General features: G+C 43.2%; 1 protein-coding gene across 1 annotated transcript; it reads right to left on the bottom strand.

Annotated features, from left to right (window-relative positions):
* Window positions 1-6,797: 6,797 nt before the first annotated feature.
* On the bottom strand, window positions 6,798-9,852 carry LOC149473810 (gamma-crystallin-3-like). Its single transcript, XM_089671409.1, has 3 exons — window positions 9,763-9,852; window positions 9,374-9,616; window positions 6,798-7,130 (listed from the first exon to the last, which is right to left on the bottom strand). Exons 1-3 carry the CDS (start codon window positions 9,769-9,771, stop codon window positions 6,855-6,857), a joined length of 528 nt encoding a protein of 175 aa, XP_089527535.1. The 5' UTR covers window positions 9,772-9,852; the 3' UTR covers window positions 6,798-6,854.
* Between the last annotated feature and the right edge of the window lie 17,674 nt (window positions 9,853-27,526).

The raw sequence follows: 27,526 nt of genomic DNA, 5'->3' as shown, positions 1-27,526 counted from the left end.
CACAGCTTATGTCCCCAGGTTATAAATTTGGGGGGAGGTATGGTGGTATCAGACAGCTACAAGAAAAAGACAAGACATGATAGCAAGTTGTAAGATAAATGGATGAGCCCATGTCTAGATTGAACCATAACAAAATAACTGTTCACACTGATCTTTTTTCCATGAACCTCAGGAAAAAGAATGCATATTAAACTTTACATTGCATATAGTGTTATTATTTGACGGGAATATTTTAACCAAAAATGTCAATTGTATTATTATTAGTATTGCATGAAGTGAATACTTGCTTACTTAAGTAATTCAGGTTTTATATTACTATATTCAATTTCCATATACATCTACCATATATTTTTTTTAATATAAAATTGGTTTTAACAATTAATACATATTGGTGTATTGTGGATATTATGTTTTTAACATTATAAAGAATTAGTTTGAGTTCATTAGATTACAACGTTGGTAAGTTACAAAGATGTGAGATAATAAAAAGTCTCAGTAAAATGACTTCAGCTTTTTGTAGGATATATAGGTGGATTTTTTTCTTCTTCAGAATCAATTATGGTAATAAATTATTTGCAGAGACATGGATGCTAGTCTGTCTGAAACCAACCCTGTCAAAAAGGCAGTTATCGCTAATATTCATGATATTCTTACTAGCCAAGGTTAAAGGTCAAGTTTTGACATGACACAGAAGAAATGTCAGAGAAACCCAATATCATTCATAATCCTATACTGCCCCCTTCAGGTAATTGAAGTCAATTAGTAGAGAAAAATTACACCTAGTCTGCCGTAATTTTTAGGAGAGATAAGATTTGCCCACCTAGGTTTTTTTGGGGGGATAAAAGTAGGAGACAGACAGAAACGGGGGGGAGAACACATCATCGCCAAAAAGACAGGACATCACAAAACAAGACAGGAGACAAGGGACAACAGACGGACGCAGACACACCCTGAAGTGAGCTGACTGAAAGCTGACATCACTGACATCATAGAGTCCATATTGGTAACTATAACTTTCATTTTCTTCAGCTAACTTATACTAGCCTTATATCGCCTGCTAAACTGTTTAGTCCAATAACGGTTATGATTAGCACAGGAGTTGATGTGAAGTATTTTTTTCTCTGGGGGGAAATTCTATTGTAAATATCCCCAAAGCTACTTTTGGCTTCTAGTCAATGGTTTAGCTGGATATATATATATTTATATATATCAAGGTAGACAACTTAGTATAACAATTGATCTTGACCTCAGATATATTTTAAGCTGATTAGCTTGGATTGGCCTGTGTATGGTATTCTTAATCAATTCATACTCATTGAGCTTTGAATATCTGGTTGTAGAGTGATCATGTGGTTGATTTGCATAGCTGTTGTCACATGTTGCTGAGTTACTGGTAGTTTCTTACACTGCATTTCTAGACAGTTGGTTCTAATTCATTAATATTTAAAAGTAACTGCTGGTTTGAATTTCTAACCATTATTTTGGAATAGATCATTATTCTGAATTTTGAATTATTTATTATTTATCATCGCCTATAATATTTCATTACCATTTTGCATTGATTTTTATTAATATTAAATATATATTTTTGCACGTTATTGCTTTTTATTTTGTCTTCAAATTAGTGCATATACAGAACTCGGATTATCAGTTGATTTATGAAAATTAGTAGGGAATCTCCTTAATTCCAGATCACCGCCTGTTTTCATAAATTACATACTGATTATTTTCTCAGAGCTAAAATTCTGACAGGCCAATTATTGTCATTCAATCAATAATAATAAAATTTAGCACTCTCAGTTTTTCCACAGCTGTTTCACAATTGCAAAGAATTTAATTTTTTTGGCCTTGTAACAATCTGTACTCTGCACAAATATCTATGTGGGTTTATGCAGTTTTAGCACCACTTGCACCCGAAACTCAATTTTTCCGCAGCTGTTTCACGTTAGCAAACAATTTCAATTTTTGGTACAAAACATCCTGTACTCTGTAATAATATTTGTGTTGGTTTATGGTGTGCTAGCACCAACTATAGTCAAAATCTGTTAGAGTACTATTTCCCAAAGATAAAAAAAAATTACATATGTTTTGGCTGGCTAACTACTGCATTTGTCATTCATGTTTGCATTTCATTGTGCTGCATCGTTATTAATAATGGACAGCAACCTAGTACACCCTTTTCTGTTTTTGGCACAGGAGGAATACATTTTTTTAAAATAAAGATGGAGCCTGTCTGATTTCCCTCTCTTCAATGCTATGGGAAATAATTATAATCTGTGCAGCTGATCTGTATAATTTATAAATTATGTATGTGAAAATAATAGTTCAATTTAATATTTTGGGCTGAAATGTGAAAATACTTTCAAATTTAAAATAAGATTCTGTAAATAAGATACAGTCATACCTTTTTTTCTTTATTTAACCATGTAAATCAAATTCTCAACCAAAATAATAAATTTATATAAATGCTGTAGACATAATAAAATATGATTTGCTATAGTGTTAATTTTGCATGGTGGTTTCTGATTTGCATGCTAAAGTTTCTATTTTTTGAGGGTCCAGGTGTTTACACAAAACATTTTCCCTAAAATATGCTTTCAAGACCAATCCCCCTCCCTCTTCTTACTCCTGTTTCACCACCTATACCATAACACTAATTACTATTTTAGAATGCTTTCATCACTTGCATATCTTTCTCTTTAGGTTCCCGAATGACCATTTCCTCAGATTTGTTTTCCAAAAAAATGTGTTTGGTAATAACAACAAGGCAATATTCTGGACATACTGTGCTTCCAATTTAAATTACTTTTTCTATAAAAATAAACACACAGTAGACATATGTGATTCTTTTCGTTTTAATTCTTTTTTCAGCTTAAAATTTTGTTTTCAGAGATTCGGATGTATCCAAATTTTCCAAATGAACATAAGAATGCATGGAAATGAATCTGAAAAAAAGTTATAATGAAAAAAAAAATGAATGTATAAGTTTAATTTTTTGCATTCAGATTTTTGAATTCAGTCGTTGTATAACAAATTAATTGTGATTAGCTGGTTGTGAAGTAGCAGTCGACTGACGCATCCTTAACAACCATGACTCATCTGCTGTCAGCAGGATTCCCTATTGGCAGCAGAATGTAAATAAACTAGGCTCATCCCCAGCTATTTCAGAGATCCTGCCAGGAAGTAAATGAAATCTTCCTCATTCCTGGAAGGATTTAAAAGAGAAATACACCTAAGTGGGCCAACAAATGGACCCTGCTTACAGGAAGATTAGGCCTATTACATGTCCTAGGTGAAATAGACATCTGATACCCTCATATTTGTATTTATTCAAAAAGTAATCCCATGCTGGACAATAATATATACATTCCTAAAATGTAGTTTGTACTGTAGGTATTCCAAGATTTTAATGTAGAAAACTGTATCTAAGGGAGTGGAAGCTGGACAATCATAAGACTGTGACATCCCATCAGCCATAAATCAAACCTCTTGATTGGTCAGATCATTTCTTTCAATACCCTTCACAGGGACCAGAAAAGAGACTGCATTGGACTTTACTAAACTCACAGAGCCATCTTTGTTAAGTATTTTCATATTTAAACCCTTTTTGTTTTTATTTCTATTGCATTATTGTCTCTTTTTCTTTTCTTATTCCCTTTTCGTTAAGTAATCTGTGTGCTCCATTTTACCTGTTACTAAAAGAAAAAAAAAGTTAATATTGTTACCAATGCACCGAGCTAGAACTTAAAGAATCCATGTCTTGTTGAAGAACACTACCGTGCCGAAAATCTCTTGAATATCCCTGTCTGTGGTGACAGTGTGTATTACAGACATTTATTAAAATCATGATTGTTATTGTGAATGGTAATAGACCAACACGCTCCCTGTCAGTTTAACAAGTTTAAACCTAGAAACAAGAGCTTTCAGTCTGCTGGCATTTAGATTGTGGGCTGAGAGTGTCAGTGGTATGAATTTGACCAGACATTTGTAACAAGTTGGTGAAGGTGGCCTGGGTCTGACATAAGGTTCATCACAGTTGCCATTGTGGTTTACTCCTCTATTAAGAAAAATAATTACATGTAATAAATATTCCAAAGCCTTGATTCTGGGACAGGCTCTCTGTTTGTCTCTGTTTCTTGACATAAGAATACAGTAGAGTGATGTACATCTACATACATTTTACAGCACAGCTCCCAGGATAAGTTTTCATTTGTGAATAAACTTACAAATGTAGAAAATATTTCAAACATTTTTAAAAAATCGACTAATGGAAAGATAAGAAAGCTGTATTATATTGCTATGGCAAGATGCACCACCAAAAATAACCTAAAGCCAACAACAACTTGTGCTCCAGTGTTTGCTTCATATGTTTTAAATTTTAAAGAATAAACTATGCTTATGCCAGAGAAGTGGAGTCTTGGCACAAGTCAGTTCATTGGCAATGCACCAGGCTCTACACTTTCTGCGAACATACTTTTATATCGGTCTTTTCATTCTTTGTTCACTTATATTTATTTAATTTGTACTTTTCCAAGTTTGGTCAACTTCGACTTCGACTTTGACTTTGAACAGTTACCATTGTTCTGTAAAAAGAAAATTCACTCTTGCCTCTACTATATTGACTCAAACTTTGGTTCACCATGCGATGGCTGGCACAGTTTTACATGCCTTGCATGATTACCTCCAGGTTCTTATATGTGCTGTATATGCACTTGGGGGGGCTTATTGTATTAACGTCTGTCCCATGCAGTGTGATAAATGCTTGGAAATACACTTCTGCAAATTTACTTATTGAAAGAATTTCAGAGCATGTTCATTTGCTTTTCATAAATTTGCCCCAATATTCTTTATTCAATAAAATATTGATGTGTAAAATTGGATTTTAATTATGTGTAATTGTTTTTAAGTTTCTAATGGTTTCTAATGGTTCATGTTTAACTTGACAAACTTGACTCATGTCTGTTACCCATCTAAATGACCTTAACTGGTATACCATTAGCAGAGGAATGAATCACGGACACCAGCTTGAGTTGATTTTTATTGCTGCAGATTTTTGGACCACCCAAACAACTACTGAGGCTGCCTGTGAAAATCATGCTGTTCTATAACACCATATACAGGTTTTAAGGTCGCCCCCAAGCCTCTATTTTTCAGACTTTGTGCATTTTCAATGTCACTCTTTGAAAGTACATGAAAAGACCCTTTCCCTTCAGTGTGGTATTTTTGAAAACATTTTTGGTGCTGGTACATGTCCCCTATGACAGTGGCCATCCCCAAATGCCTTTTGTTGCCAATAGTTTGCCAATTATCCTTACAAACAGCCAGAATTCACTGACAGGATTCACCCCACCGTATATTTCTATGATATTCACCTCTAAGTTCAGGTTAGACAATTACATAATTTGCAATGCATGTTGTAGTACAATATAGGTAAGTGTTCAAAGTGTAGAAAGTAGTCACAGATTGTTTCATATTTGTATGGGGATGAGCGTTGTACCATACCAAGAACTGCCAGGTTTTCTTGAGGTTCAGGAAGCAAAAGGGGGTGAATATGGAGTGTGCAAAAAGGCAAGTATTACCCTTAACAAACATAAAAATTTCTGAGCTGCCTCTCCCAAAAACTACTTTAAATAATTAATTAAATAAATGAATGAACTCCATACTACACAAAGGGTCCCCACAAATGTGCATGTGCTATAATTCCCCTTGGGCTGGCAATTATATCCCTACTCCCAAGTGACTAAATCCTGTTTTTCACCATTCATAAGCATCTGGTCCCTATTCAGGTTTGCTATGGCATTAAGGGTGTCATTTATATGTGCTATTTTTAGCACTATTGTCTAAGCACCATGTATTTACTTATTGGTTTATTTGGGATTAAGTCAATGGGGAGGAGGGATATAATTGCCAGCCCACAGGGCATTATAGCACATGCACATTTGTGGGGCCCCTTTGTGTAGTATGGAGTTCATTCATTTATTTAATTAATTAATTAAAGTCGCTTTTAGGAGAGGCAGCACAGCAATTTTTATGTTTGCACTCACACATTTGCTAACCAGTACACATTTGTGATTTTGCTAGCAGCAGCCAGTCTAATTGATCAATCCTCTGTGCAGGTTATACTCACACATAACTCTTAACAATTTGCAAAATTTCAGTTCTCATGTTTTCCTCTCAAGCAGGCATACATGGTTTCAAATACAACAAATTGAAAACAAACAACATGTTACTGAAAATGTTAGTAACTAAATAAAAACATAACTGAATTAGAAAAATGGATGCAGCAGTGGAGCCTTGCTTTCTTATTTTCAAATATTTACTAGAAGTTCAGGAGCATTGCACAGAGGATTTTATTTCTCTGACACTGCAATATCCTTTAATGGTAGCCCAACATTATGGATTATGAATAATCCCCTCCAATTATGTGCTTTGTGTAAACTGCACACAGTGCAAGAGGCTAATGTATCTTCTTATTGAAGGTAAAATGAATTCTACAAGATGAAGAAATGAGGAGGTTTGATTTACTAAATGTAAAAACAAAAGTACTCAAATTAGCAAAAAAAAAAAATCAGTATTTGGGACATTCACTATATTACCTGAAACATGGAACCTGGTTTCAGGTACTCCACTTGAGTAAAATGCAGACATCCTGAACCCTATGTTGACATTGTAATCTTGATCTATGCTAAAAGGGAAATATACAGAGCAGATACTATTCTCTCTTCTGCTGTGGGTATAACACCTATGACCCTACTTAAACTTTACCAACTAAAAATAACTTGATAAGAAGTCACAAAAAGGATTAATTAAATATTTTATTGTGTGAAATTAAGAGATAAACTATAGTTTTATGTTTAATAGCTGTGGTGGACTTTTCTGAAGGAACCGATTTTTGGTTGACTGGCTCCCCATTCACTGAATCTCCTGTACTCTCCAGGTCTCAAGTAATACTGACGTCCTCTGTAGTTGGGCTCCTCATAGAACATCCAGTATCCATCTTGTACATCAACAGAGTGGATATCATGGTAACGAAATCTCTCATAGACATTTGGACAATCTTCAGTGAACTCCATCATCTGACCTCTGAAGTCTTCTCTTTCATAAATCCTGATTCTGAATAAACCCTGATGCTGTGATTAAAAAATTAATAATTTTTAAATAAATTGACAGTGCAAAAGATACTTAACCACTTGCCCTCCAGAAGATTTACCCCTTTCCTGACCAGGCTGTTTGTTTCCATGCATTACTTTAACTGACAATTTTGCGGTTATGCAACACTGCACCCAAATGAAATTTATGTCCTTTTTCCCACAAATAGAACATTCTTTCGGTGGTATTTGATAGCCTCTGTGGTTTTTATTTTTTTGCGCTATAAACAAAAAAGGACTGACAATTTTGAGTAAAAACAATATTTTTTACTTTTTGCTATAAAACATATCCAACAAAAAAATTAAAAATTTGAAATTTTGTCATAAATTTAGGCCAAAATGTATTCTGCTACATGTCTTTGCTAAACAAAATCCCAATACGTGTAAATTAATTGGTTGAAAGTTATAGCGTCTACAAATGGTGGTATATATACTGGAATTTCTTTTTTTTATACTAGTAATGGCGGCGATCAGTGACTTATTGCGGGACTGCAGCAGGTATTCTGACACTGGGGAGGAACTGATTAACTGCCACTTACATCCCCAGTAACACTAATACAGTGATCGGTGCTAATAAAAATACTGACATTGTACTAATGGCACTGGGCAGGAAGGGTTTACATCTGGGGTGATCAAAGGGTTAACTGTGTGCTGTGTGTGTATCACTGTTTCCCCCCTTCAGTGGTACTAGGCGATCACCAGGTGCCGGCGGGTAATCACCCACTGTGATTGACAGCTGAAGCCGCCAGCGGCGGCATGGGTAGGGCATGCATGCACCCCCTACCCAGAAATGCAAAATCACATATATATATACATGATTTTGCACAGCCCTGCCACCCTGTAGCAGTATTACTGCTATAGGGTGGTGGGAAAGCGTTTAACTAGAAATATCCTCTATCCCATTTTGTGGGGGGGGGGGTTGTAATATCCATTTGCTCTTTTAAAAGGCCAAGTGTTTCTTAAGAAACCTAAAGTGTAACTCCACTTTTGTGAGGAAAAACTAGCAAATAGAAAAAAATAATATAGTGTATACGATTGCAACACAAGTCATGTTGTAAGTGAGTGTTATTAAAAATGACCTTTCCTTTCCAATATGTAGTGCTGTAATTTTCTGTAAAATGCAATATGGCAACTAGGAGGCATTCTGTACAAATGTTGTATGGAACTTACCCCAGAAATGTTATTACCTGCTTGTATGATTGGCTAACTGATTTTCCAAAAAGTCTGCACTAACATTCAAGTCAGATTTTGGGCATCTCCTGCAAAAAAAATTAATTTTTGGTGAGATACTTCCAAAGGGAAATTATGTCTAAAGGGATACAGATATTGCCACTTTCCTCATGAGAGCCTTGCAAGTGCAGCAGATGATTGATAATTATAAATCTCGTCCATACAGAATCTCTTTGCACATGGACATTGACAAACAAACAGATATTTCTTCAGAATAACAAAAGGTAGGTATATTTAGCGAAGTTTGTTAAATCCCCTGCAAAGTACATAGAACACCCAGAGGGGATTGTTTTTTTTTTTCTCAACAAAAGTGGACTTACTCTGTAATATATATACTTAATAATAGTTAAAATAAATGTATTAATTTGTTTTTTAAATAGTTAACTGTCATAGTAGAAAAGTTTTAAGCTCTCCCACACATATTATAGCAGGCGATTCCAGGTGAGTTCAGGTTGCTTACACTTTCTTCTACAGCTTAATAGGGGCACTATGGTGTTTTAATATGCACACATCAACTTTTTATGTGAATCTAGTACTCTTTCTACTGTATGTGCCTCTTTATTGGTCTAAAACAACTTAATCAGAAGCCTGTGACAGGTGTTAACGTTATCAAAGAAATTAAAATTGGCACATCAGAGCATTGGGGTGCTTTAGAAGGGGGTACCTTCTTAGAACACTAAGAAGAGAATGCCTTTCAATACATGCAAATAATAGCCTAACACGAACCTTACTACCTTGAAAGATCTGCTTTAATGTCCATAAACATTATTATACTGAAAATGCATACTGATGTTACTGTTGTTTTACTGATACTTAAAAACAGATTTGCATCTAGGTAACAGTGTTTGGTATGGAAAGAGTGGATCAGGATCTAGTAGGCTTTTTCTTTAAACTAGCCTGTTTTTAAAAAAAATGTTTGGCTTTTCAAAAACTATTTAACACAATTGCATGGCAATTTAAATGCATTGTTAAAAAAGTAAATGTTTGATAGTTACCTGGGGGCTCAGACGACAAGACCTAATAGAATCATTATAGCCCATCCATTGCTGGAAGTCTGGATATTCTCCCCTGTGAAGGAAGTACTGGTGTCCTCTGTAGTTGGGATGTTCATACAGAATCCAGTTTCCACTTTCTACACGGATGGAGTTGCACCGCCTAAAGTATGAAGACAGGTCTGGACATTCAGAGTTACACTCATAAGAGCGACCTTGGAAATTTCTGTCCTCATAGAAGATGATCTGTCAAAAGTAACACATGTCAACCATTTGTGCATTTCTTTCATTACTATAAGTTTGAATATGTAAGCAATTCTGTTTTGGTAAAATAAAAAATATGCTGTTCTAAAGACAATAACATTTCTAAAATGGAAGTAAATATAGTATACCTTTCCCATGTTGTAGGCTTAGATGTGTCCCAGTGAAGTGTGAACTCAGGACAGCAGGGATAGAAGGTTTATATACACAATACTTTGAATGTGTAAAATTAATGCTTGCACTTTTCACCAGTAAACAAAAAGGGGAGCTGTTTCATCCCTTTTATGTAAAGAACCCCTCTGTTTCTTTGTGATTATTGTTCTTATTTGTTCCATGGCACAAAGCCTACAAAACATTGTATCACTTTGAACAAAAGATGATTTTCGAATGTATGAAGGGTTTATATTGTAGTTCAAGAACAGATCATAGGCAGCTTTAAATTAAAAGCAAATTCTCTATAGGAAGAAACACAATAGCACATTTATTCAAATCAGACCTCTATTGATCATAAAGCTTTGCAGACATCACTTTGGAATTCTAAAAAAAAGGTGAAGCTCTATAACTGAGACATAAACAGAAATCCCAACCTTATTACTTGTAGAGCATTTCAACAAAAACATCCTTGGCAAAATAGGTATTTCACTTGTGTAAAATGTCTATTGATCTACCTTTGCACACTTGACCTGCCTTTGCACACATAACACCAACATAAAGGAAAAATTGTTTATCCTGGGAACACACATGCTCAAGCCACTTCCAGATTTATTAGCAACATATTGCATCAATACATTTGTCATGGGTGGTTTCACACCAAATGTTGAACAGGGTGTCCACAGATGTTTTTTTTAAGGATTGCACTAGTTTATGTTTCTTTTAGACAAACTTTGACAGTTTGTTCTCTTACTGATCTACACGTATGCTGGACAATACATAAATATTCCTATTTACATAGTTACATCATTTATAAGATTGAAAAAAGACACATATCCATCCATTTCATCCTTTGTGCGTGTATGTATGGGTGATCTTCTAACAATTCCATAGTTACATAGTTAGTCTGGCTGAAAAAAGACAACAGTCCATCTAGTTCAACCATAAAAAAAAAAATTATAATCCTATAACCACAGTGGATCCAGAGGAAGGCAACCCCCCTCAGCAAAGCATGATACAATTTGCTCCTGCAGGGGAAAAAATTCTTCCTGTTCCCCAAGAGGCAATCGGATATTCCCTGGATCAACTTTACCTATAAATGTTAATATCCAGTTATATTCTGTGTATCTAGGAAAGAATCCAAGCCTTTTGTAAAGCAATCCACTGAGCTGGTCAGAACCAACTCTTGAGGGAGTCTACTCCACATTTTCACAGCTCTTGCTGTGAAGAAACCTTTCCATATTTGGAGATTACATCTCTTTTCCTCCAGAAGTAAAGAGTGCACCCTTGTCCTCTGTGATGACCTCAGTGTAAATAGTTCTACACCGAGTTCACTATATGCACCACTGATGTATTTATACATGTTGATCATATTCCCCCTTAATCTCCTCTTCTCAAGAGAGAATAAATTCAGTTCCTTTAATGTTTCCTCATAGTGAGCTCCTCCATGCTTCTTATCAGTTTGGTTGCCCTTCTCTGCACTTTCTCTTGTTCCCCAATATTCTTTTTGTGAATTGGTGCCCAAAACTGAACTGCATATTCCAGATGAGGTCTTACTAATGATTTGTACAGGGGTAAAAGGATCTCTCTCTCTCTAGAGTCTATACCTCTGTTAAAAAAAAGAGAGGATTTTGCTCACTTTAGAAACCACAGCTTGGTATTGCATGCCATTATTAAGCTTGTGATCTACCAGAACTCTCAGATCCTTCTCCACCATTGATTTCCCCAGTTGCACTCCCCCTAGTATGTATGATGCATATACTTAGCCCCCAAGTGCATGACCTTACATTTATCAACATTAAACCTTATCTGCCACATAGTTGCCCAATTAAACAGTGCATTGAGGTTGGCTTGTAAGTTGGAGACATCCTGTAAGGATCTGCAAAGACTGAAATGGGATTTTGAATCCCAATATTGTTTATAAATATATTAAAAAGTAAGGATCCCAACACTGAACCTTGGGGTACACCACTGACAACCCTAGACCATTCAGAGTATGAATCATTAACCACTACTCTCTGAATTCGGTCTTTTAGCCAGTTTTCTACCCATTTACATACAGATTTTTCCAAGCCTGTAGACTTTACCTTACACATTAGCTGTGTGTGGGGAACTGTGTCAAACGCTTTTGCAAAATTCAAGTATACCACATCCACAGCCACCCCCGTGTCTGAGGTTTTGCTCACCTCCTCATAAAAAGAAATCAGATTTGTTTGACAACTTCTGTCTTTCACGAATCCATACTGTCTGTTGCTTAAAATTTTTTTTTCAAGCATGAACTCCTCCATGTGGTCTATTATTAAACTCTCCAGTATCTTCTCAACTATAGAAGTTAAACTAACAGGTCTATACTTAATTGATAAAGATTTTGATCCCTTTTAAAGATAGGCACCATATTGGCCTTATGCCAATCCAGTGGTACTATGCCAGTCATTAAAGAGTCCCTAAAAATTAGAAACAATGGCTTTGAAATGACAGAGCTCAATTTTTTAAGGACCCGTGGGTGTATGACATCCAATCCAGGTGCTCTGTTCATCTTTATTTTGTCAAAATATTTCTGGATCATATTAATTGTGAACCAATGTGGATCATCTGAGGCTGTGACAATACCATGTCCATTAAGGACAAGAGCTACCCCATGCTCCTTTGTATACACAGAACTGAAGAAGGTATTTAATGAATTTGTCTTCTCTTTGTCCCCAGCCACCCACTCTAGATTATTTTGTAAAGGGCCTACATGCTTGGACTTGACCTTTTTTTTTTTGTATTAACAATTTTTATTGGTTTTCAAGTAAATCAAGTGTTACAGAAAACAAAGGGAAAATAAAACAAGCAAAACATAGAAGTACATCGATGGCTAAGATTACATTTGGTCAGGACCAGTGGAGTCATATAGTAACAATGCAAAAAAAAAAAATCATGGTCTTACAATTTGGGCTGGCATAGAGGAAGAGAAGGTATCCCACGGGAGCCAAATCATCTCAAATACAGCAAATGAACCACTATGTGAAGCAGTCAAACACTCCATCTGTCTTACATCGGTAATAAGTTTATACAAAGTTTGCAATGAAGGTGGGTTAGAGGATAACCAACACATAGGAATACTTCTCCTGGCCGCTGTTAGCACATGTGCAGCAAGTTTTCTGGCCAGTTTAGATAGACCCGGGAATGGCAAGCCCAGCAAAAAATGCAGTGGGTCAAATGGGAGAGAAACTTGCAACAATGATTGCAACAAGGAGCGGACCTCTTCCCAAAAAGGAGCAATGGAGCTGCAGGTCCAAAAAATATGATAAAGAGAGCCAGAAGCGCTACTACAGCGCCAGCAGGCAGGAGAAGCACTCGGATTATAAACATGAAGAACTTCCGGGGTTTTGTACCACAACATCATAATCTTGTATATGTTTTCCTTAAAAACCACACAAATAGAGGATTTAGATGCATTATCCCATATTTTCTTCCACGTTAATAAGTCAATATCACGTTGTATAAATTGAGACCACCTACGCATATAAAGGTGAGCGTCATTGGACAAAGGGGGGGCCTCCATAAGAATTTTATAGGTGCTAGAGACAATACCCCTTTGATGGGGACCTTCCATACATAGACGTTCGAAGGGGGTAGGTTTCCCCAAGCTCAATGAGGGTGATAGAGTAGAGAAAAAGTGGCGTATTTGAAGGTATACATATAGATGATGAGGGGGTAGAGAGGCTTTCCTCTGGAGATCCGAGAATGAATGTAACTTACGAGTCACCGGGTGTACCAGGTGACGTAGTTGAAAAAGGTTAGATACTACCCAAAGAGACATCCGGGACATGGCCATATTGTCTGGAAGATTAGGGTTATGAAGGATATTTGTCAGTGGGGAGCATTGAGAAGCCAATGTGAATTTAGCCTTACATTTCTGCCAAACAGTCAATGAAAAAAGCATGGGGCCTAGGAGTGAGTGGCGAAAAGAATGGACATCCACCGCCGAGGTCGACCAGAGAAGGGAACACAGATGAACTGGGGACAATTGTAAAGACTCGATCTCAGTCCATGTATTGGGAGGGTAGTGAATGGACCATGACAGAAGAAAGCGAAGGTGGGTTGCAAAATAGTAAGTTATTATATCCGGTGCTCCCAAGCCTCCCCTAGAACGTGGGGAAAGCAGAACAGAACGAGCAATCCTGTGCCGCCTGTTGTGCCAAATAAAATGTAAGAAAGATTTCTGAAGGGAGTGAAGCTTGGACATAGGAACGGGTACGGGGAGGGTTGCAAACAGATATAAAAGTTTGGGTAGTACGGTCATTTTTAAGACATTAATACGACCGAGGAAAGAGATAGGCAAGGCATCCCAGTGTTTCAGGGAGCGAGAAATTGCTATAAACAGTGGGGGAAAATTGGCCTCGTATATGGATTGGTAAGAGGAAGTAAGGTTGGTGCCTAAATATTTTAAAGAGTGGGTGCACCACCGGTAGGGAAAGGCTGCCTGAAGGGAGGAAAGAACAACAGGAGAAACATGTATTGGAAGTGCCTCAGTTTTGGACGTGTTGACCTTATAACCTGATAAAGCCCCAAATTGTTTCAAAATTTTGTGCAAAATCGGTAAAGAGGTGTGGGGACTCGTAAGTGTGAGGAGGATGTCATCTGCAAATAATGATAATTTGTACTCATGAGAATGGGATTGTATCCCCCGGATATCCGGATTCGACCTGATGGCAACAGCCAATGGCTCCAGACAGAGAATGAACAGCAGGGGACAGAGTGGACATCCCTGACGAGTGCCATTTGACATCTGAAAGGGGGGTGAGAGAAAGGAAGCTAATCTGACCTGTGAGAAAGGGGATGAATAAAGGGCCTTCAAAGCTGCAACAAATGAACCCCTGAAACCAAATCGCTCCAAAACCATGAACATGTAAGGCCAGCTTAAATGGTCAAAGGCTTTTTGGGCATCCAAGCTCAATAACACAGTAGGGGTAGAGGAACGGTTGACCAGATCAACCAGATCAATAGATCTCCTGGTGTTATCCGCAGCCTGTCTGGCAGGTACAAAGCCCACCTGATCTCTGTGAATGAGCTTGGAAATAATACCGGATAGTGGATTGGCCAAGATTTTAGTAAAAATCTTATAATCGGAATTAAGTAGGGCAATAGGGCGATAGTTATCTACGATAGAGTGATCCTTATCAGGCTTAGGAATAACCGAGATATATGCACGGGAGAAGTCAGTCTGGGGTATGATTCCCTTAAATAGATCTCGGTAAAGGGATAGGAGATGAGGGGCCAGAGTACCAATAAAAGATTTATAGTAGGAGTAGGGCAGTCCGTCCGGTCCCGGGGCTTTACGAGAAGGGAGGTGTTTAATTGTATCCAATAATTCCTCTAGCGTAATATGCGCATTAAGAGCGTCAATGTCTGAGGGCGATACTCTCGGAAGTAGCAAGGGGTCAAAAAAATTATCAAACGATGGTTGTGTGAGAGAAGGGTGAAGGTCCGGGGTTAAACAGTTATACAATTTCCCATAGAATGAGCCAAAAAGGGTTGCCATGGCCCGAGGATCATAAGTAGGGCATCCATCAGGCTGTATTAGAAGGTAGGGCATCGTGGAGGGGGACTGGGCTTTGAGATGGTTGACTAACATACGGTGTGGCTTGTTAGAAAATTCATAAAATTTCTGTCTAACCGAAAGGAGAGATTGTGCAGTCTTACTGGAGTCAAGGGCTTTAATTCGGTCACGTAGAAATGTTACCTCCTGAAGCCCTGAAATAGATGGCTTATTCAGTAACTGACGTTCCGCCAACGAGAGCTGTTGTATGAGAGAGGCCCTAGCACTCGCCGAGGACTTTTTTAAATGGGAACCCATGGAGATACAGAGTCCACGGAAAACCGCCTTGTGGGCCTCCCACAGAGATGAGGAAGAAGTTACGGAACCGACATTAAAAGTAAAGTATGTATCGAGTCCCCGTGACAATTCATCCCTAAGATGGTCTGTGGAAAGAAATGTCTCATTAAGGCGCCAGTGACACGGTTTGGGCATAGCAGGGGGAAAAAAAGATTTAAGGTCAAAGAGGCATGATCAGACCAAGTGATGGGATTGATTTCAAAGGAAACCAGAAGTGGGACCAAAGAGGCAGAGATGAAAAAATGATCTAGGCGGGAATAACTACGGTGAGGGTTGGAGTAAAATGTAAATTGTTTATGAAGGGGGTGTTTAATCCGCCAAGCGTCAAAGAGACGATGCTCCCTAATCAATTTACGGAAAGATTTTGAAGAGGAGCATTGCCGCTTCGAGGGGGTGGACTCAAAAAGCACTTTCCTGTCTTTATGGGGGGAAACAATCAGATTAAAATCTCCCCCTACAATCACCTGCGAGGTAGTAATAGAGTCTAGATTAGCGAGCGTTTGGGATAGGAATTGCAGTTGACCTGTATTGGGAGCATATAAATTCAACAGAACAAGGGGAGTCTCGCCATGCATACACTCTAAAATAATAAAACGATCCTGATGGTCAACCTTGGAGGAAACAACCCGAAGGGAGCAGTGTGACCCAATAAGGATTGCCACCCCGGCCTTCCCAGAAGGATTAAAGGCCGAGTAGGCTTGGGGAAAAAATCTCGAGGCAAAACGAAAAGAGCCAGTTGATTTAAAATGGGTTTCTTGGACAAAAAAATTGTCTGCTCCAGAGGATCGGAATTCCCTCAAAGCCATCCACCGTTTTTGAATGGAGTTGAGGCCCTTGACGTTATATGACAGAAACCTCAACGCCATTATGAAACAACGACAACTGACCTACATGTAATAGCATGAAAAATGAATGGAATACCATCGATGTAATATAGTGAAAAACAAAAAACATAAAACAGTTGAATAACACAGTACAGTGCAAAGTAATAGTATAAAAAACAAAAAACAGAGAACTAACACTAATAAGTATCCGCAAGGATATAAACTCGGGGATAACAATGGGACCCAAGTCGTCTAGGCCTATGGCTAGACAAAGTCGGGGGCAACACGACATCCAGGACATCGGAAAGATCGTCAAGCCCGGCCAGAAAAAAAAAAAATCAACCCTGAAAAACACCCGACAATTTGGCCGGACAGATAAGGTAAACCTGTGGGAAAATTATGTAAAGACAAAAAGAACCAAAAACCAGGAAGGAAGGTTCATCACCGGATTCAGAAGGGCGCCCCAGAGAATCGTCAAGCAGGTGGATCAGTTGACCGAGGAAGACGCGGACGTTGTGGGGTACGAGAAAGTCTCTTCCGACCTCTGCGAACTGGGGTCCAGATCTTGTTGGGGGTAGCGGATGGACGAGACGGAGTTGGTGGCAGTGGGGATACATCTTCAGACAGAGGTGGAAGTCCCAGGCGTTTTAAGAAGGAGTCCGCCTCATGAAGATCACGGAGCACAACTTGGGTATTGTCCCTAGTTACGATCAGCCGAAAGGGAAACCCCCAGCGGTAAGGGACACGGTGTTGTTGAAGATGTGTGGTGATCGGTTTCAGATCTCGTCGCATAGCCAGTGTAATCGGGGACAGGTCGCAGAAGAGTTGGAGTCTGTCCCCCTGAAATTCCAGAGACGATTTATGGCGAACAGCAGAAAGTAGAGCTTCTTTGCTTTGAAAAAAATGAAAGCGAATAGAGATGAGCGAATCGAAGTAGGCGAAGTGGAATTCGCTTCGGATGCGCGAATCGAAATTTTTCCTAAAATGGCGGCGACATGTGCGGCGACGGAGCGGGGATGTCTGGGAAGGCGCGCAGACAAGGCGCGCTGACCCATAATGCATTCATTCATGACATATGATCGCATTAGCCAATCAGCAGCCAGCCAGCCAGCACTGTGTAATGGTCGAGCTATAAATGGCGGCCATTTTAGAATTCTCCATTTGCCTCCAGTCATTCAACAGAGGCAGACCTGGCTGTATTCAGGGAGAGAGTTAGGGACACAGAAACGTTACTTAGGGACATAGAAACATTAGTTAGGGACACAGAAACGTTACTTAGGGCCACAGAAACGTTACTTAGGGACACGGAAACGTTACTTAGGGCCACAGAAACTTTACTTAGGGCCACAGAAATGTTACTTAGGGCCACAGAAACGTTACTTAGGGCCACAGAATTGTTACTTAGGGACAGACACAGAATTGTTACTGAGGGACACAGAATCGTTACTTAGGGCCACAGAAACGTTACTTAGGGCCACAGAAACGTTACTTAGGGCCACAGAATTGTTACTTAGGGACAGACACAGAATTGTTACTGAGGGACACAGAATTGTTACTGAGGGCCACAGAACTGTTACTTAGGGCCACAGAAACGTTACTTAGGGCCACAGAATTGTTACTTAGGGACAGACACAGAATTGTTACTGAGGGACACAGAATTGTTACTGAGGGCCACAGAACTGTTACTTAGGGCCATAGAAACGTTACTTAGGGACGCAGAATTGTTACTCAGGGACAGACACAGAATTGTTACTTAGGGACAGACACAGAATTGTTACTGAGGGACACAGAATTGTTACTGAGGGCCACAGAACTGTTACTTAGAGCCACAGAAACATTACTTAGGGCCACAGAATTGTTACTTAGGGACAGACACAGAATTGTTACTGAGGGACACAGAATTGTTACTGAGGGCCACAGAACTGTTACTTAGGGCCACAGAAACGTTACTTAGGGCCACAGAATTGTTACTTAGGGACAGACACAGAATTGTTACTGAGGGACACAGAATTGTTACTGAGGGCCACAGAACTGTTACTTAGGGCCACAGAAACGTTACTTAGGGACACAGAATTGTTACTCAGGGACAGACACAGAATTGTTACTTAGGGACAGACACAGAATTGTTACTGAGGGACACAGAATTGTTACTGAGGGCCACAGAACTGTTACTTAGGGCCACAGAAACGTTACTTAGGGCCACAGAATTGTTACTTAGGGACAGACACAGAATTGTTACTGAGGGACACAGAATTGTTACTGAGGGCCACAGAACTGTTACTTAGGGCCACAGAAACGTTACTTAGGGCCACAGAATTGTTACTTAGGGACAGACACAGAATTGTCACTGAGGGACACAGAATTGTTACTGAGGGCCACAGAACTGTTACTTAGGGCCACAGAAACATTACTTAGGGCCACAGAAACGTTACTTAGGGCCACAGAATTGTTACTTAGGGACAGACACAGAATTGTTACTGAGGGACACAGATTTGTTACTGAGGGCCACAGAACCGTTACTTAGGGCCACAGAAACGTTACTTAGGGACACAGAATTGTTACTGAGGGACACAGAATTGTTACTGAGGGACAGAGACAGAATTGTTACTGAGGGATACAGAATTGTTACTGAGGGACACAGAACCGTTACTTAGGGCCACAGAAACGTTACTTAGGGCCACAGAAACATTACTTAGGGCTACAGAAACGTTACTTAGGGCCACAGAATCGTTACTTAGGGCCACAGAAACTTTACTTAGGGCCACAGAAACGTTACTTAGTGCCACAGAATTGTTACTTAGGGACAGACACAGAATTGTTACTGAGGGACACAGATTTGTTACTGAGGGCCACAGAACCGTTACTTAGGGCCACAGAAACGTTACTTAGGGACACAGAATTGTTACTCAGGGACAGACACAGAATTGTTACTGAGGGACACAGAATTGTTACTGAGGGACACAGAATTGTTACTGAGGGACACAGAATTGTTACTCAGGGACACAGAATTGTTACTGAGGGACACAGAATTGTTACTGAGGGACACAGAATTGTTACTCAGGGACAGACACAGAATTGTTACTCAGGGACAGACACAGAATTGTTACTGAGGGACACAGAATTGTTACTTAGGGACAGACACAGAATTGTTACTGAGGGACACAGAATTGTTACTGAGGGCCACAGAACTGTTACTTAGGGCCACAGAAACGTTACTTAGGGCCACAGAATTGTTACTTAGGGACAGACACAGAATTGTTACTGAGGGACACAGAATTGTTACTGAGGGCCACAGAACTGTTACTTAGGGCCACAGAAACATTACTTAGGGCCACAGAATTGTTACTTAGGGACAGACACAGAATTGTTACTGAGGGACACAGAATTGTTACTGAGGGCCACAGAACTGTTACTTAGGGCCACAGAAACGTTACTTAGGGACACAGAATTTTTACTCAGGGACAGACACAGAATTGTTACTTAGGGACAGACACAGAATTGTTACTGAGGGACACAGAATTGTTACTGAGGGCCACAGAACTGTTACTTAGGGCAACAGAAACGTTACTTAGGGCCACAGAATTGTTACTTAGGGACAGACACAGAATTGTTACTGAGGGACACAGAATTGTTACTGAGGGCCACAGAACTGTTACTTAGGGCCACAGAAACATTACTTAGGGCCACAGAATTGTTACTTAGGGACAGACACAGAATTGTTACTGAGGGACACAGAATTGTTACTGAGGGCCACAGAACTGTTACTTAGGGCCACAGAAACGTTACTTAGGGCCACAGAAACGTTACTTAGGGCCACAGAATTGTTACTTAGGGACAGACACAGAATTGTTACTGAGGGACACAGATTTGTTACTGAGGGCCACAGAACCGTTACTTAGGGCCACAGAAACGTTACTTAGGGACACAGAATTGTTACTCAGGGACAGACACAGAATTGTTACTGAGGGACACAGAATTGTTACTGAGGGACAGACACAGAATTGTTACTGAGGGATACAGAATTGTTACTGAGGGACACAGAACCGTTACTTAGGGCCACAGAAACATTACTTAGGGCCACAGAAACGTTACTTAGGGCCACAGAAACGTTACTTAGGGCTACAGAAACGTTACTTAGGGCCACAGAATCGTTACTTAGGGCCACAGAAACTTTACTTAGCGCCACAGAAACGTTACTTAGTGCCACAGAATTGTGACTTAGGGACAGACACAGAATTGTTACTGAGGGACACAGATTTGTTACTGAGGGCCACAGAACCGTTACTTAGGGCCACAGAAACGTTACTTAGGGACACAGAATTGTTACTCAGGGACAGACACAGAATTGTTACTGAGGGACACAGAATTGTTACTGAGGGACACAGAATTGTTACTGAGGGACACAGAATTGTTACTCAGGGACACAGAATAATTACTGAGGGAAACAGAATTGTTACTGAGGGACACAGAATTGTTACTCAGGGACAGACACAGAATTGTTACTCAGGGACAGACACAGAATTGTTACTGAGGGACACAGAATTGTTACTGAGGGACACAGAATTGTTACTCAGCGACAGACACAGAATTGTTACTCAGGGACAGACACAGAATTGTTACTGAGGGACACAGAATTGTTACTGAGGGACACAGAATTGTTACTGAGGGACACAGAATTGTTACTCAGGGACAGACACAGAATTGTTACTCAGGGACACAGAATCGTTTAATTAAAGAGTATGTCAGACAACATGCATAGGAGTGGCAGAGGAGGCAATGTTTTAGGAGCGAGCAGACGTGGCAGCAGAGGAAGGGGTCGAGGCAGCACTAGTCGCAGCCAGAGGCCTGTGCTCCCGGTGTCATCCAGCGGTCGTGTCTCCACCGACAACCCTGCCATCATCGATTGGTTGGCTCGGTCGTCTTCCTCTTCCCAGGTCACCTCTGACACCTACAGCCAACGGTCGGTGGGTACGTCAGACACAACCGTTAGTTGGCATGGCCCGGGAGCAAGCCCACTGAAATCACGTGTCCTCTACCTGCCCCTGTCCTTTGGTGTTCCCTCACCAAGCAAAGTATCGCATGCTGTGGGCTCAGCCCCACTGTACAGTGAGGAAGAGCTAACAGAGGGCGGTCAGGAACGGGGGGGAGACATCTGCCTCTTCAGCAGCCAGGCGAAGAAGTAGTGGCGAGGAGAGTGGCTCGGTAGCCGGTCTAGAGACAGGTCTGTCTCCTGACCCACACGCAGCCGAGGGGGCTAGTAGTGAGGCGGAGACCCTAATTGATGATGATGAGGCTGATCGCACTTGGTAGCCTCGTCGTCATCAGGCTATTGCTTCCGCATCATCAGGAGAAGAGGGTGGCAGCTTGGCAGCGAGCAAAACAGTCGGTGGGTTGCCCAGGAGGCAGCAGGGTCGCAGCAGTGTCAGTGGAGCCAAACAGCCACGGAGTAGAGCACCAGCTCCACTGCAGCCTACCACCACGGCCAGTAGTGGTGCCGGTGTGCACGGAGGAAGCAGCAGTCAGCCAGTGAGGAGTATCGGGGGCAAAGTTTCCTACTCGGCGGTGTGGCAATTTTTTGTCAAGCCGCCCGAGGAAGTAAACGTAGCCGTATGTCGACTATGTGGCCAGAAAGTCAAGCGTGGCCAGGGGGCCCATGTTGGGACTACAGCGTTGCGGCAGCATATGCAGCGTCGCCATTTGGTGGCCTGGGAAAACCGTGATAAAGATACGGCGGTTCTGCCTGCCCCAGCCCCCGCTCCATCACCCGCTCCGTTACTTGCTCCGTCTCCCGACTTCAATCACCCTCTATCAGCCAGTCAAGGCTCCAACACCTCTGCTGAGGGGAGTTGTCGCTCGTTGGCATCTTCCGCTCGTTCAGATGCTCCTTCTCCTGCTACTCCTCTTCACGGATTCCGTCAGCAGTCTTTCTTGGAATCCGTTTCCAAGAGACAACAGTTTGCGAGCACGCACCCGACGGTGCAAAAGCTGAACGTCCTCCTGTCCAAGTTGCTGGTGCTGCAGTCCCTCCCTTTCCAAGTGGTGGACTCAGCACCTTTCCGAGAAATGATGGCTTGTGCCGCGCCGCGGTGGAGAGTGCCAAGCCGTCATTTCAAAAAGGCAGTGCCAGCCCTGCATTCACATGTAGAAGAGATGGTGGGCCAGTCTTTGAGCATGTCGGTCTCTGCCAAAGTGCACGGCAGCGCCGACGTGTGGAGCTGTAACTACGGTCAGGGACAGTACATGTCATTTACGGCCCACTGGGTGAACGTGGTGCCGTCACAGCCGCACCAGCAACTTGGACAGGTCACGCCGCTTTTGCCTCCACGTTTGCACGTCCTTGGTCCACAAAAGATGTCCGCCTCTACCACCTCTTCTTCCGCCGTGTCCTCAGCCGCCACCCCCGTGCCAAGTCCCATTACCCGAACGGCATATCATATGTGCAGGGTGCAACGGTGTCACGCTGTGCTGCACCTGGTATGCCTTGGCGAACGTAGTCACACAGGGGAGGAACTTCTCAGTGTAATGAACAGAGAAATCGACAGATGGCTGTCTCCGCGCAAACTGAAAATCGGAACCATGTTGACCGACAACGGAAAGAACATGGTGTCTGCTCTGCGTCAAGGAAGGTTGTGCCATGCGCCATGCATGGCTCACGTGTTCAATCTGGTTGTCAAGCGGTTCCTAAAATCCACCATCCCACTGCAAGACATCCTTAAAATGTCACGTAAACTTTGCATGCATTTCAGCCATTCCTACACCGCAAATCACACCCTCCTTGAGCTGCAGCGGCAGAACGGAATTCCACAGCATCGCCTGATCTGCGACGTTGCAACAAGGTGGAATTCAACCCTACACATGTTAGACCGCCTTTACGAACAGCGAAAGGCCATCACCGATTTCCTGATGTTACAAGCGGATAAAGGTACTCCCCTGTGTAACTTCGATGTCAGCCATTGGCAGCTCATGCGTGACACCTGCCGCTTGCTCAGGCCCTTTGAGGAGGCCACGCTATTCGTGAGTCGGCAGGACTATGGGATGAACGACGTCATTCCTCTGTTGCACATCCTGGAACAAATGCTGTTAACAATGGCTGGTCAGGGTGCGGTAGACGTGGCGCACAGATCTCAACGCCACATGACCCCTGTGGGGGCAGGACAGGAAGAAGAGGAGGAGGTAGAGGAGGACATTTGTGCTCAGGAATTATTGAGTGAAATGGGTGGTTTTTCCACTCAGCGGACAGGAGTGGAGGAGCAGGAGCATCTGGTAGAGGAGGAGGAGGAGGAGACAGAGGACCCAGACACACCGTGGCAGTATGCTGTGGAGATGGAGGCAGGGAGTCCCTCGCATTCCTTGGCACAAATGGCCCATAGCATGCTCGGTTGCTTGCGTAGCGACAGCCGAATAATAACCATCAGACAGAGAGATGACTTTTGGCTGTCCACCTTGTTGGACACTCGCTACCGTTCAAAAATGGTGGCCTTTCTCACACCTGCTGAGAGGGAGGCCAAAATAACGTACTATAAAAACCACCTATGTAGTCAGTTGGTCTCTGCCTTTGTGCGCCAACGTCCATCCTCAGACACTGTGGGCCCTGTGCGCTCGCGTTCCGCTGCCATGGCAGCAGGGGAGGGGAGGGGTGGGGTGGTAGGAGCAGCGGCAGCTCCACCAGCAGCGGCTGCCTCAGTCTGCAGTCGATGATGAGTAGCTTTCTTCACCAGCGCAGTGAGGAAACTACTAACCAGCAGCAGCAGCATCAGGTGGACCTGGAGCAGGACCTCAAACAACAGGCTTGGGCCTACTTGGACAGCACCCTGCCAACCGAGGTAGACAATCCCCTTGACTACTGGGCAACGAAACTTGACCATTGGCCCCAACTAGCTGAATTTGCCCTTGAAAGGCTGTCATGCCCGGCCAGTAGCGTGGCATCGGAGCGCGTGTTTAGTGCGGCAGGAGGTATTGTAACTCCGCGGAGGACACGACTGTCCACCAAAAGTGTGGAGAGACTCACGTTTGTGAAAATGAATCAGGCGTGGATTAGTCTTGATTTCAAACCACCACTTCCTGACACAACTGACTAAATCCGCCATGAATCATGCCCCAAACATGTGCCACTTTCAGGTCTCCTCACACTGCTGGTGTGTTCCATTTTTTGTCATAGGGTGCTGGCAGATTACGGGCCTCCCATAGCTGCTGCCAGGCCCCTAATCTGCCATGGGCCCCTGTACCGCCTCCTCATGCTGCTGACAGGTCCACAGTGTCTCATGCCATGTGCCACTTTCAGGTCTCCTCACACTGCTGGTGTGTTCCATTTTTTGTCATAGGGTGCTGGCAGATTACGGGCCTCCCATAGCTGCTGCCAGGCCCCTAATCTGCCATGGGCCCCTGTACCGCCTCCTCATGCTGCTGCCAGGTCCACAGTGTCTCATGCCATGTGCCACTTTCAGGTCTCCTCACACTGCTGGTGTGTTCCATTTTTTGTCATAGGGTGCTGGCAGATTACGGGCCTCCCATAGCTGCTGCCAGGCCCCTAATCTGCCATGGGCCCCTGTACCGCCTCCTCATGCTGCTGCCAGGTCCACAGTGTCTCATGCCATGTGCCACTTTCAGGTCTCCTCACACTGCTGGTGTGTTCCATTTTTTGTCATAGGGTGCTGGCAGATTACGGGCCTCCTATAGCTGCTGCCAGGCCCCTAATCTGCCATGGGCCCCTATACCGCCTCCTCATGCTGCTGCCAGGTCCAGAGTCTCTCATGGGTCCCTGTACGGCCTCCCATTGCTGCTGTCTCCATCGCCACACTCTGCCATGTGCCACTTTCAGGTCTCCTCACACTGCTGGTGTGTTCCAATTTTTGTCATAGGGTGCTGGCAGATTACGGGCCTCCCATAGCTGCTGCCAGGCCCCTAATCTGCCATGGGCCCCTGTACCGCCTCCTCATGCTGCTGCCAGGTCCACAGTGTCTCATGCCATGTGCCACTTTCAGGTCTCCTCACACTGCTGGTGTGTTCCATTTTTTGTCATAGGGTGCTGGCAGATTACGGGCCTCCTATAGCTGCTGCCAGGCCCCTAATCTGCCATGGGCCCCTGTACCGCCTCCTCATGCTGCTGCCAGGTCCAGAGTCTCTCATGGGTCCCTGTCCGGCCTCCCATTGCTGCTGTCTCCATCGCCACACTCTGCCATGTGCCACTTTCAGGTCTCCTCACTCTGCTGGTGTGTTACATTTTTTGTCATAGGGTGCTGGCAGATTACAGATCTCCTATAGCTGCTGCCAGGCCCCTAATCTGCCATGGGCCCCTATACCGCCTCCTCATGCTGCTGCCAGGTCCAGAGTCTCTCATGGGTCCCTGTACGGCCTCCCATTGCTGCTGTCTCCATCGCCACACTCTGCCATGTGCCACTTTCAGGTCTCCTCACACTGCTGGTGTGTTACATTTTTTGTCATAGGGTGCTGGCAGAATACGGGCCTCCCATAGCTGCTGCCAGGCCCCTAATCTACCATGGGCCCCTGTACTGCCTCCTCATGCTGCTGCCAGGTCCACAGTGTCTCATGCCATGTGCCACTTTCAGGTCTCCTCACACTGCTGGTGTGTTCCATTTTTGTCATAGGGTACTGGCAGATTACGGGCCTCCTATAGCTGCTGCCAGGCCCCTAATCTGCCATGGGCCCCTATACCGCCTCCTCATGCTGCTGCCAAGTCCAGAGTCTCTCATGGGTCCCTGTACGTCCTCCCATTGCTGCTGTCTCCATCGCCACACTCTGCCATGTGCCACTTTCAGGTCTCCTCACACTGCTGGTGTGTTCCATTTTTTGTCATAGGGTGCTGGCAGATTACGGGCCTCCCATAGCTGCTGCCAGGCCCCTAATCTGCCATGGGCCCCTGTACCGCCTCCTCATGCTGCTGCCAGGTCCACAGTGTCTCATGCCATGTGCCACTTTCAGGTCTCCTCACACTGCTGGTGTGTTCCATTTCTTGTCATAGGGTGCTGGCAGATTACGGGCCTCCCATAGCTGCTGCCAGGCCCCTAATCTGCCATGGGCCCCTGTACCGCCTCCTCATGCTGCTGCCAGGTCCAGAGTCTCTCATGCCATGTGCCACTTTCAGGTCTCCTCACACTGCTGGTGTGTTCCATTTTTTGTCATAGGGTGCTGGCAGATTACGGGCCTCCCATAGCTGCTGCCAGGCCCCTAATCTGCCATGGGCCCCTGTACCGCCTCCTCATGGTGCTGCCAGGTCCACAGTGTCTCATGCCATGTGCCACTTTCAGGTCTCCTCACACTGCTGGTGTGTTCCATTTTTTGTCATAGGGTGCTGGCAGATTACGGGCCTCCCATAGCTGCTGCCAGGCCCCTAATCTGCCATGGGCCCCTGTACCGCCTCCTCATGCTGCTGCCTGGTCCACAGTGTCTCATGCCATGTGCCACTTTCAGGTCTCCTCACACTGCTGGTGTGTTCCATTTTTTGTCATAGGGTGCTGGCAGATTACGGGCCTCCTATAGCTGCTGCCAGGCCCCTAATCTGCCATGGGCCCCTATACCGCCTCCTCATGCTGCTTCCAGGTCCAGAGTCTCCTATGGGTCCCTGTACGGCCTCCCATTGCTGCTGTCTCCATCGCCACACTCTGCCATGTGCCACTTTCAGGTCTCCTCACACTGCTGGTGTGTTCCATTTTTTGTCATAGGGTGCTGGCAGATTACGGATCTCCTATAGCTGCTGCCAGGCCCCTAATCTGCCTTGGGCCCCTATACCGCCTCCTCATGCTGCTGCCAAGTCCAGAGTCTCTCATGGGTCCCTGTACGGCCTCCCATTGCTGCTGTATCCATCGCCACACTCTGCCATGTGCCACTTTCAGGTCTCCTCACACTGCTGGTGTGTTCCATTTTTTGTCATAGGGTGCTGGCAGATTACGGGCCTCCCATAGCTGCTGCCAGGCCCCTAATCTGCCATGGGCCCCTGTACCGCCTCCTCATGCTGCTGCCAGGTCCACAGTGTCTCATGCCATGTGCCACTTTCAGGTCTCCTCACACTGCTGGTGTGTTCCA

Source organism: Staurois parvus, unplaced genomic scaffold (genome assembly GCF_062004578.1).
Source record: "Staurois parvus isolate SC_StPar_1 unplaced genomic scaffold, SC_StPar_1.0 ptg000011l, whole genome shotgun sequence".
NCBI classification, from domain to species: Eukaryota; Metazoa; Chordata; class Amphibia; order Anura; family Ranidae; genus Staurois; species Staurois parvus.
This window is presented reverse-complemented; position numbering and strand designations above follow the sequence as displayed.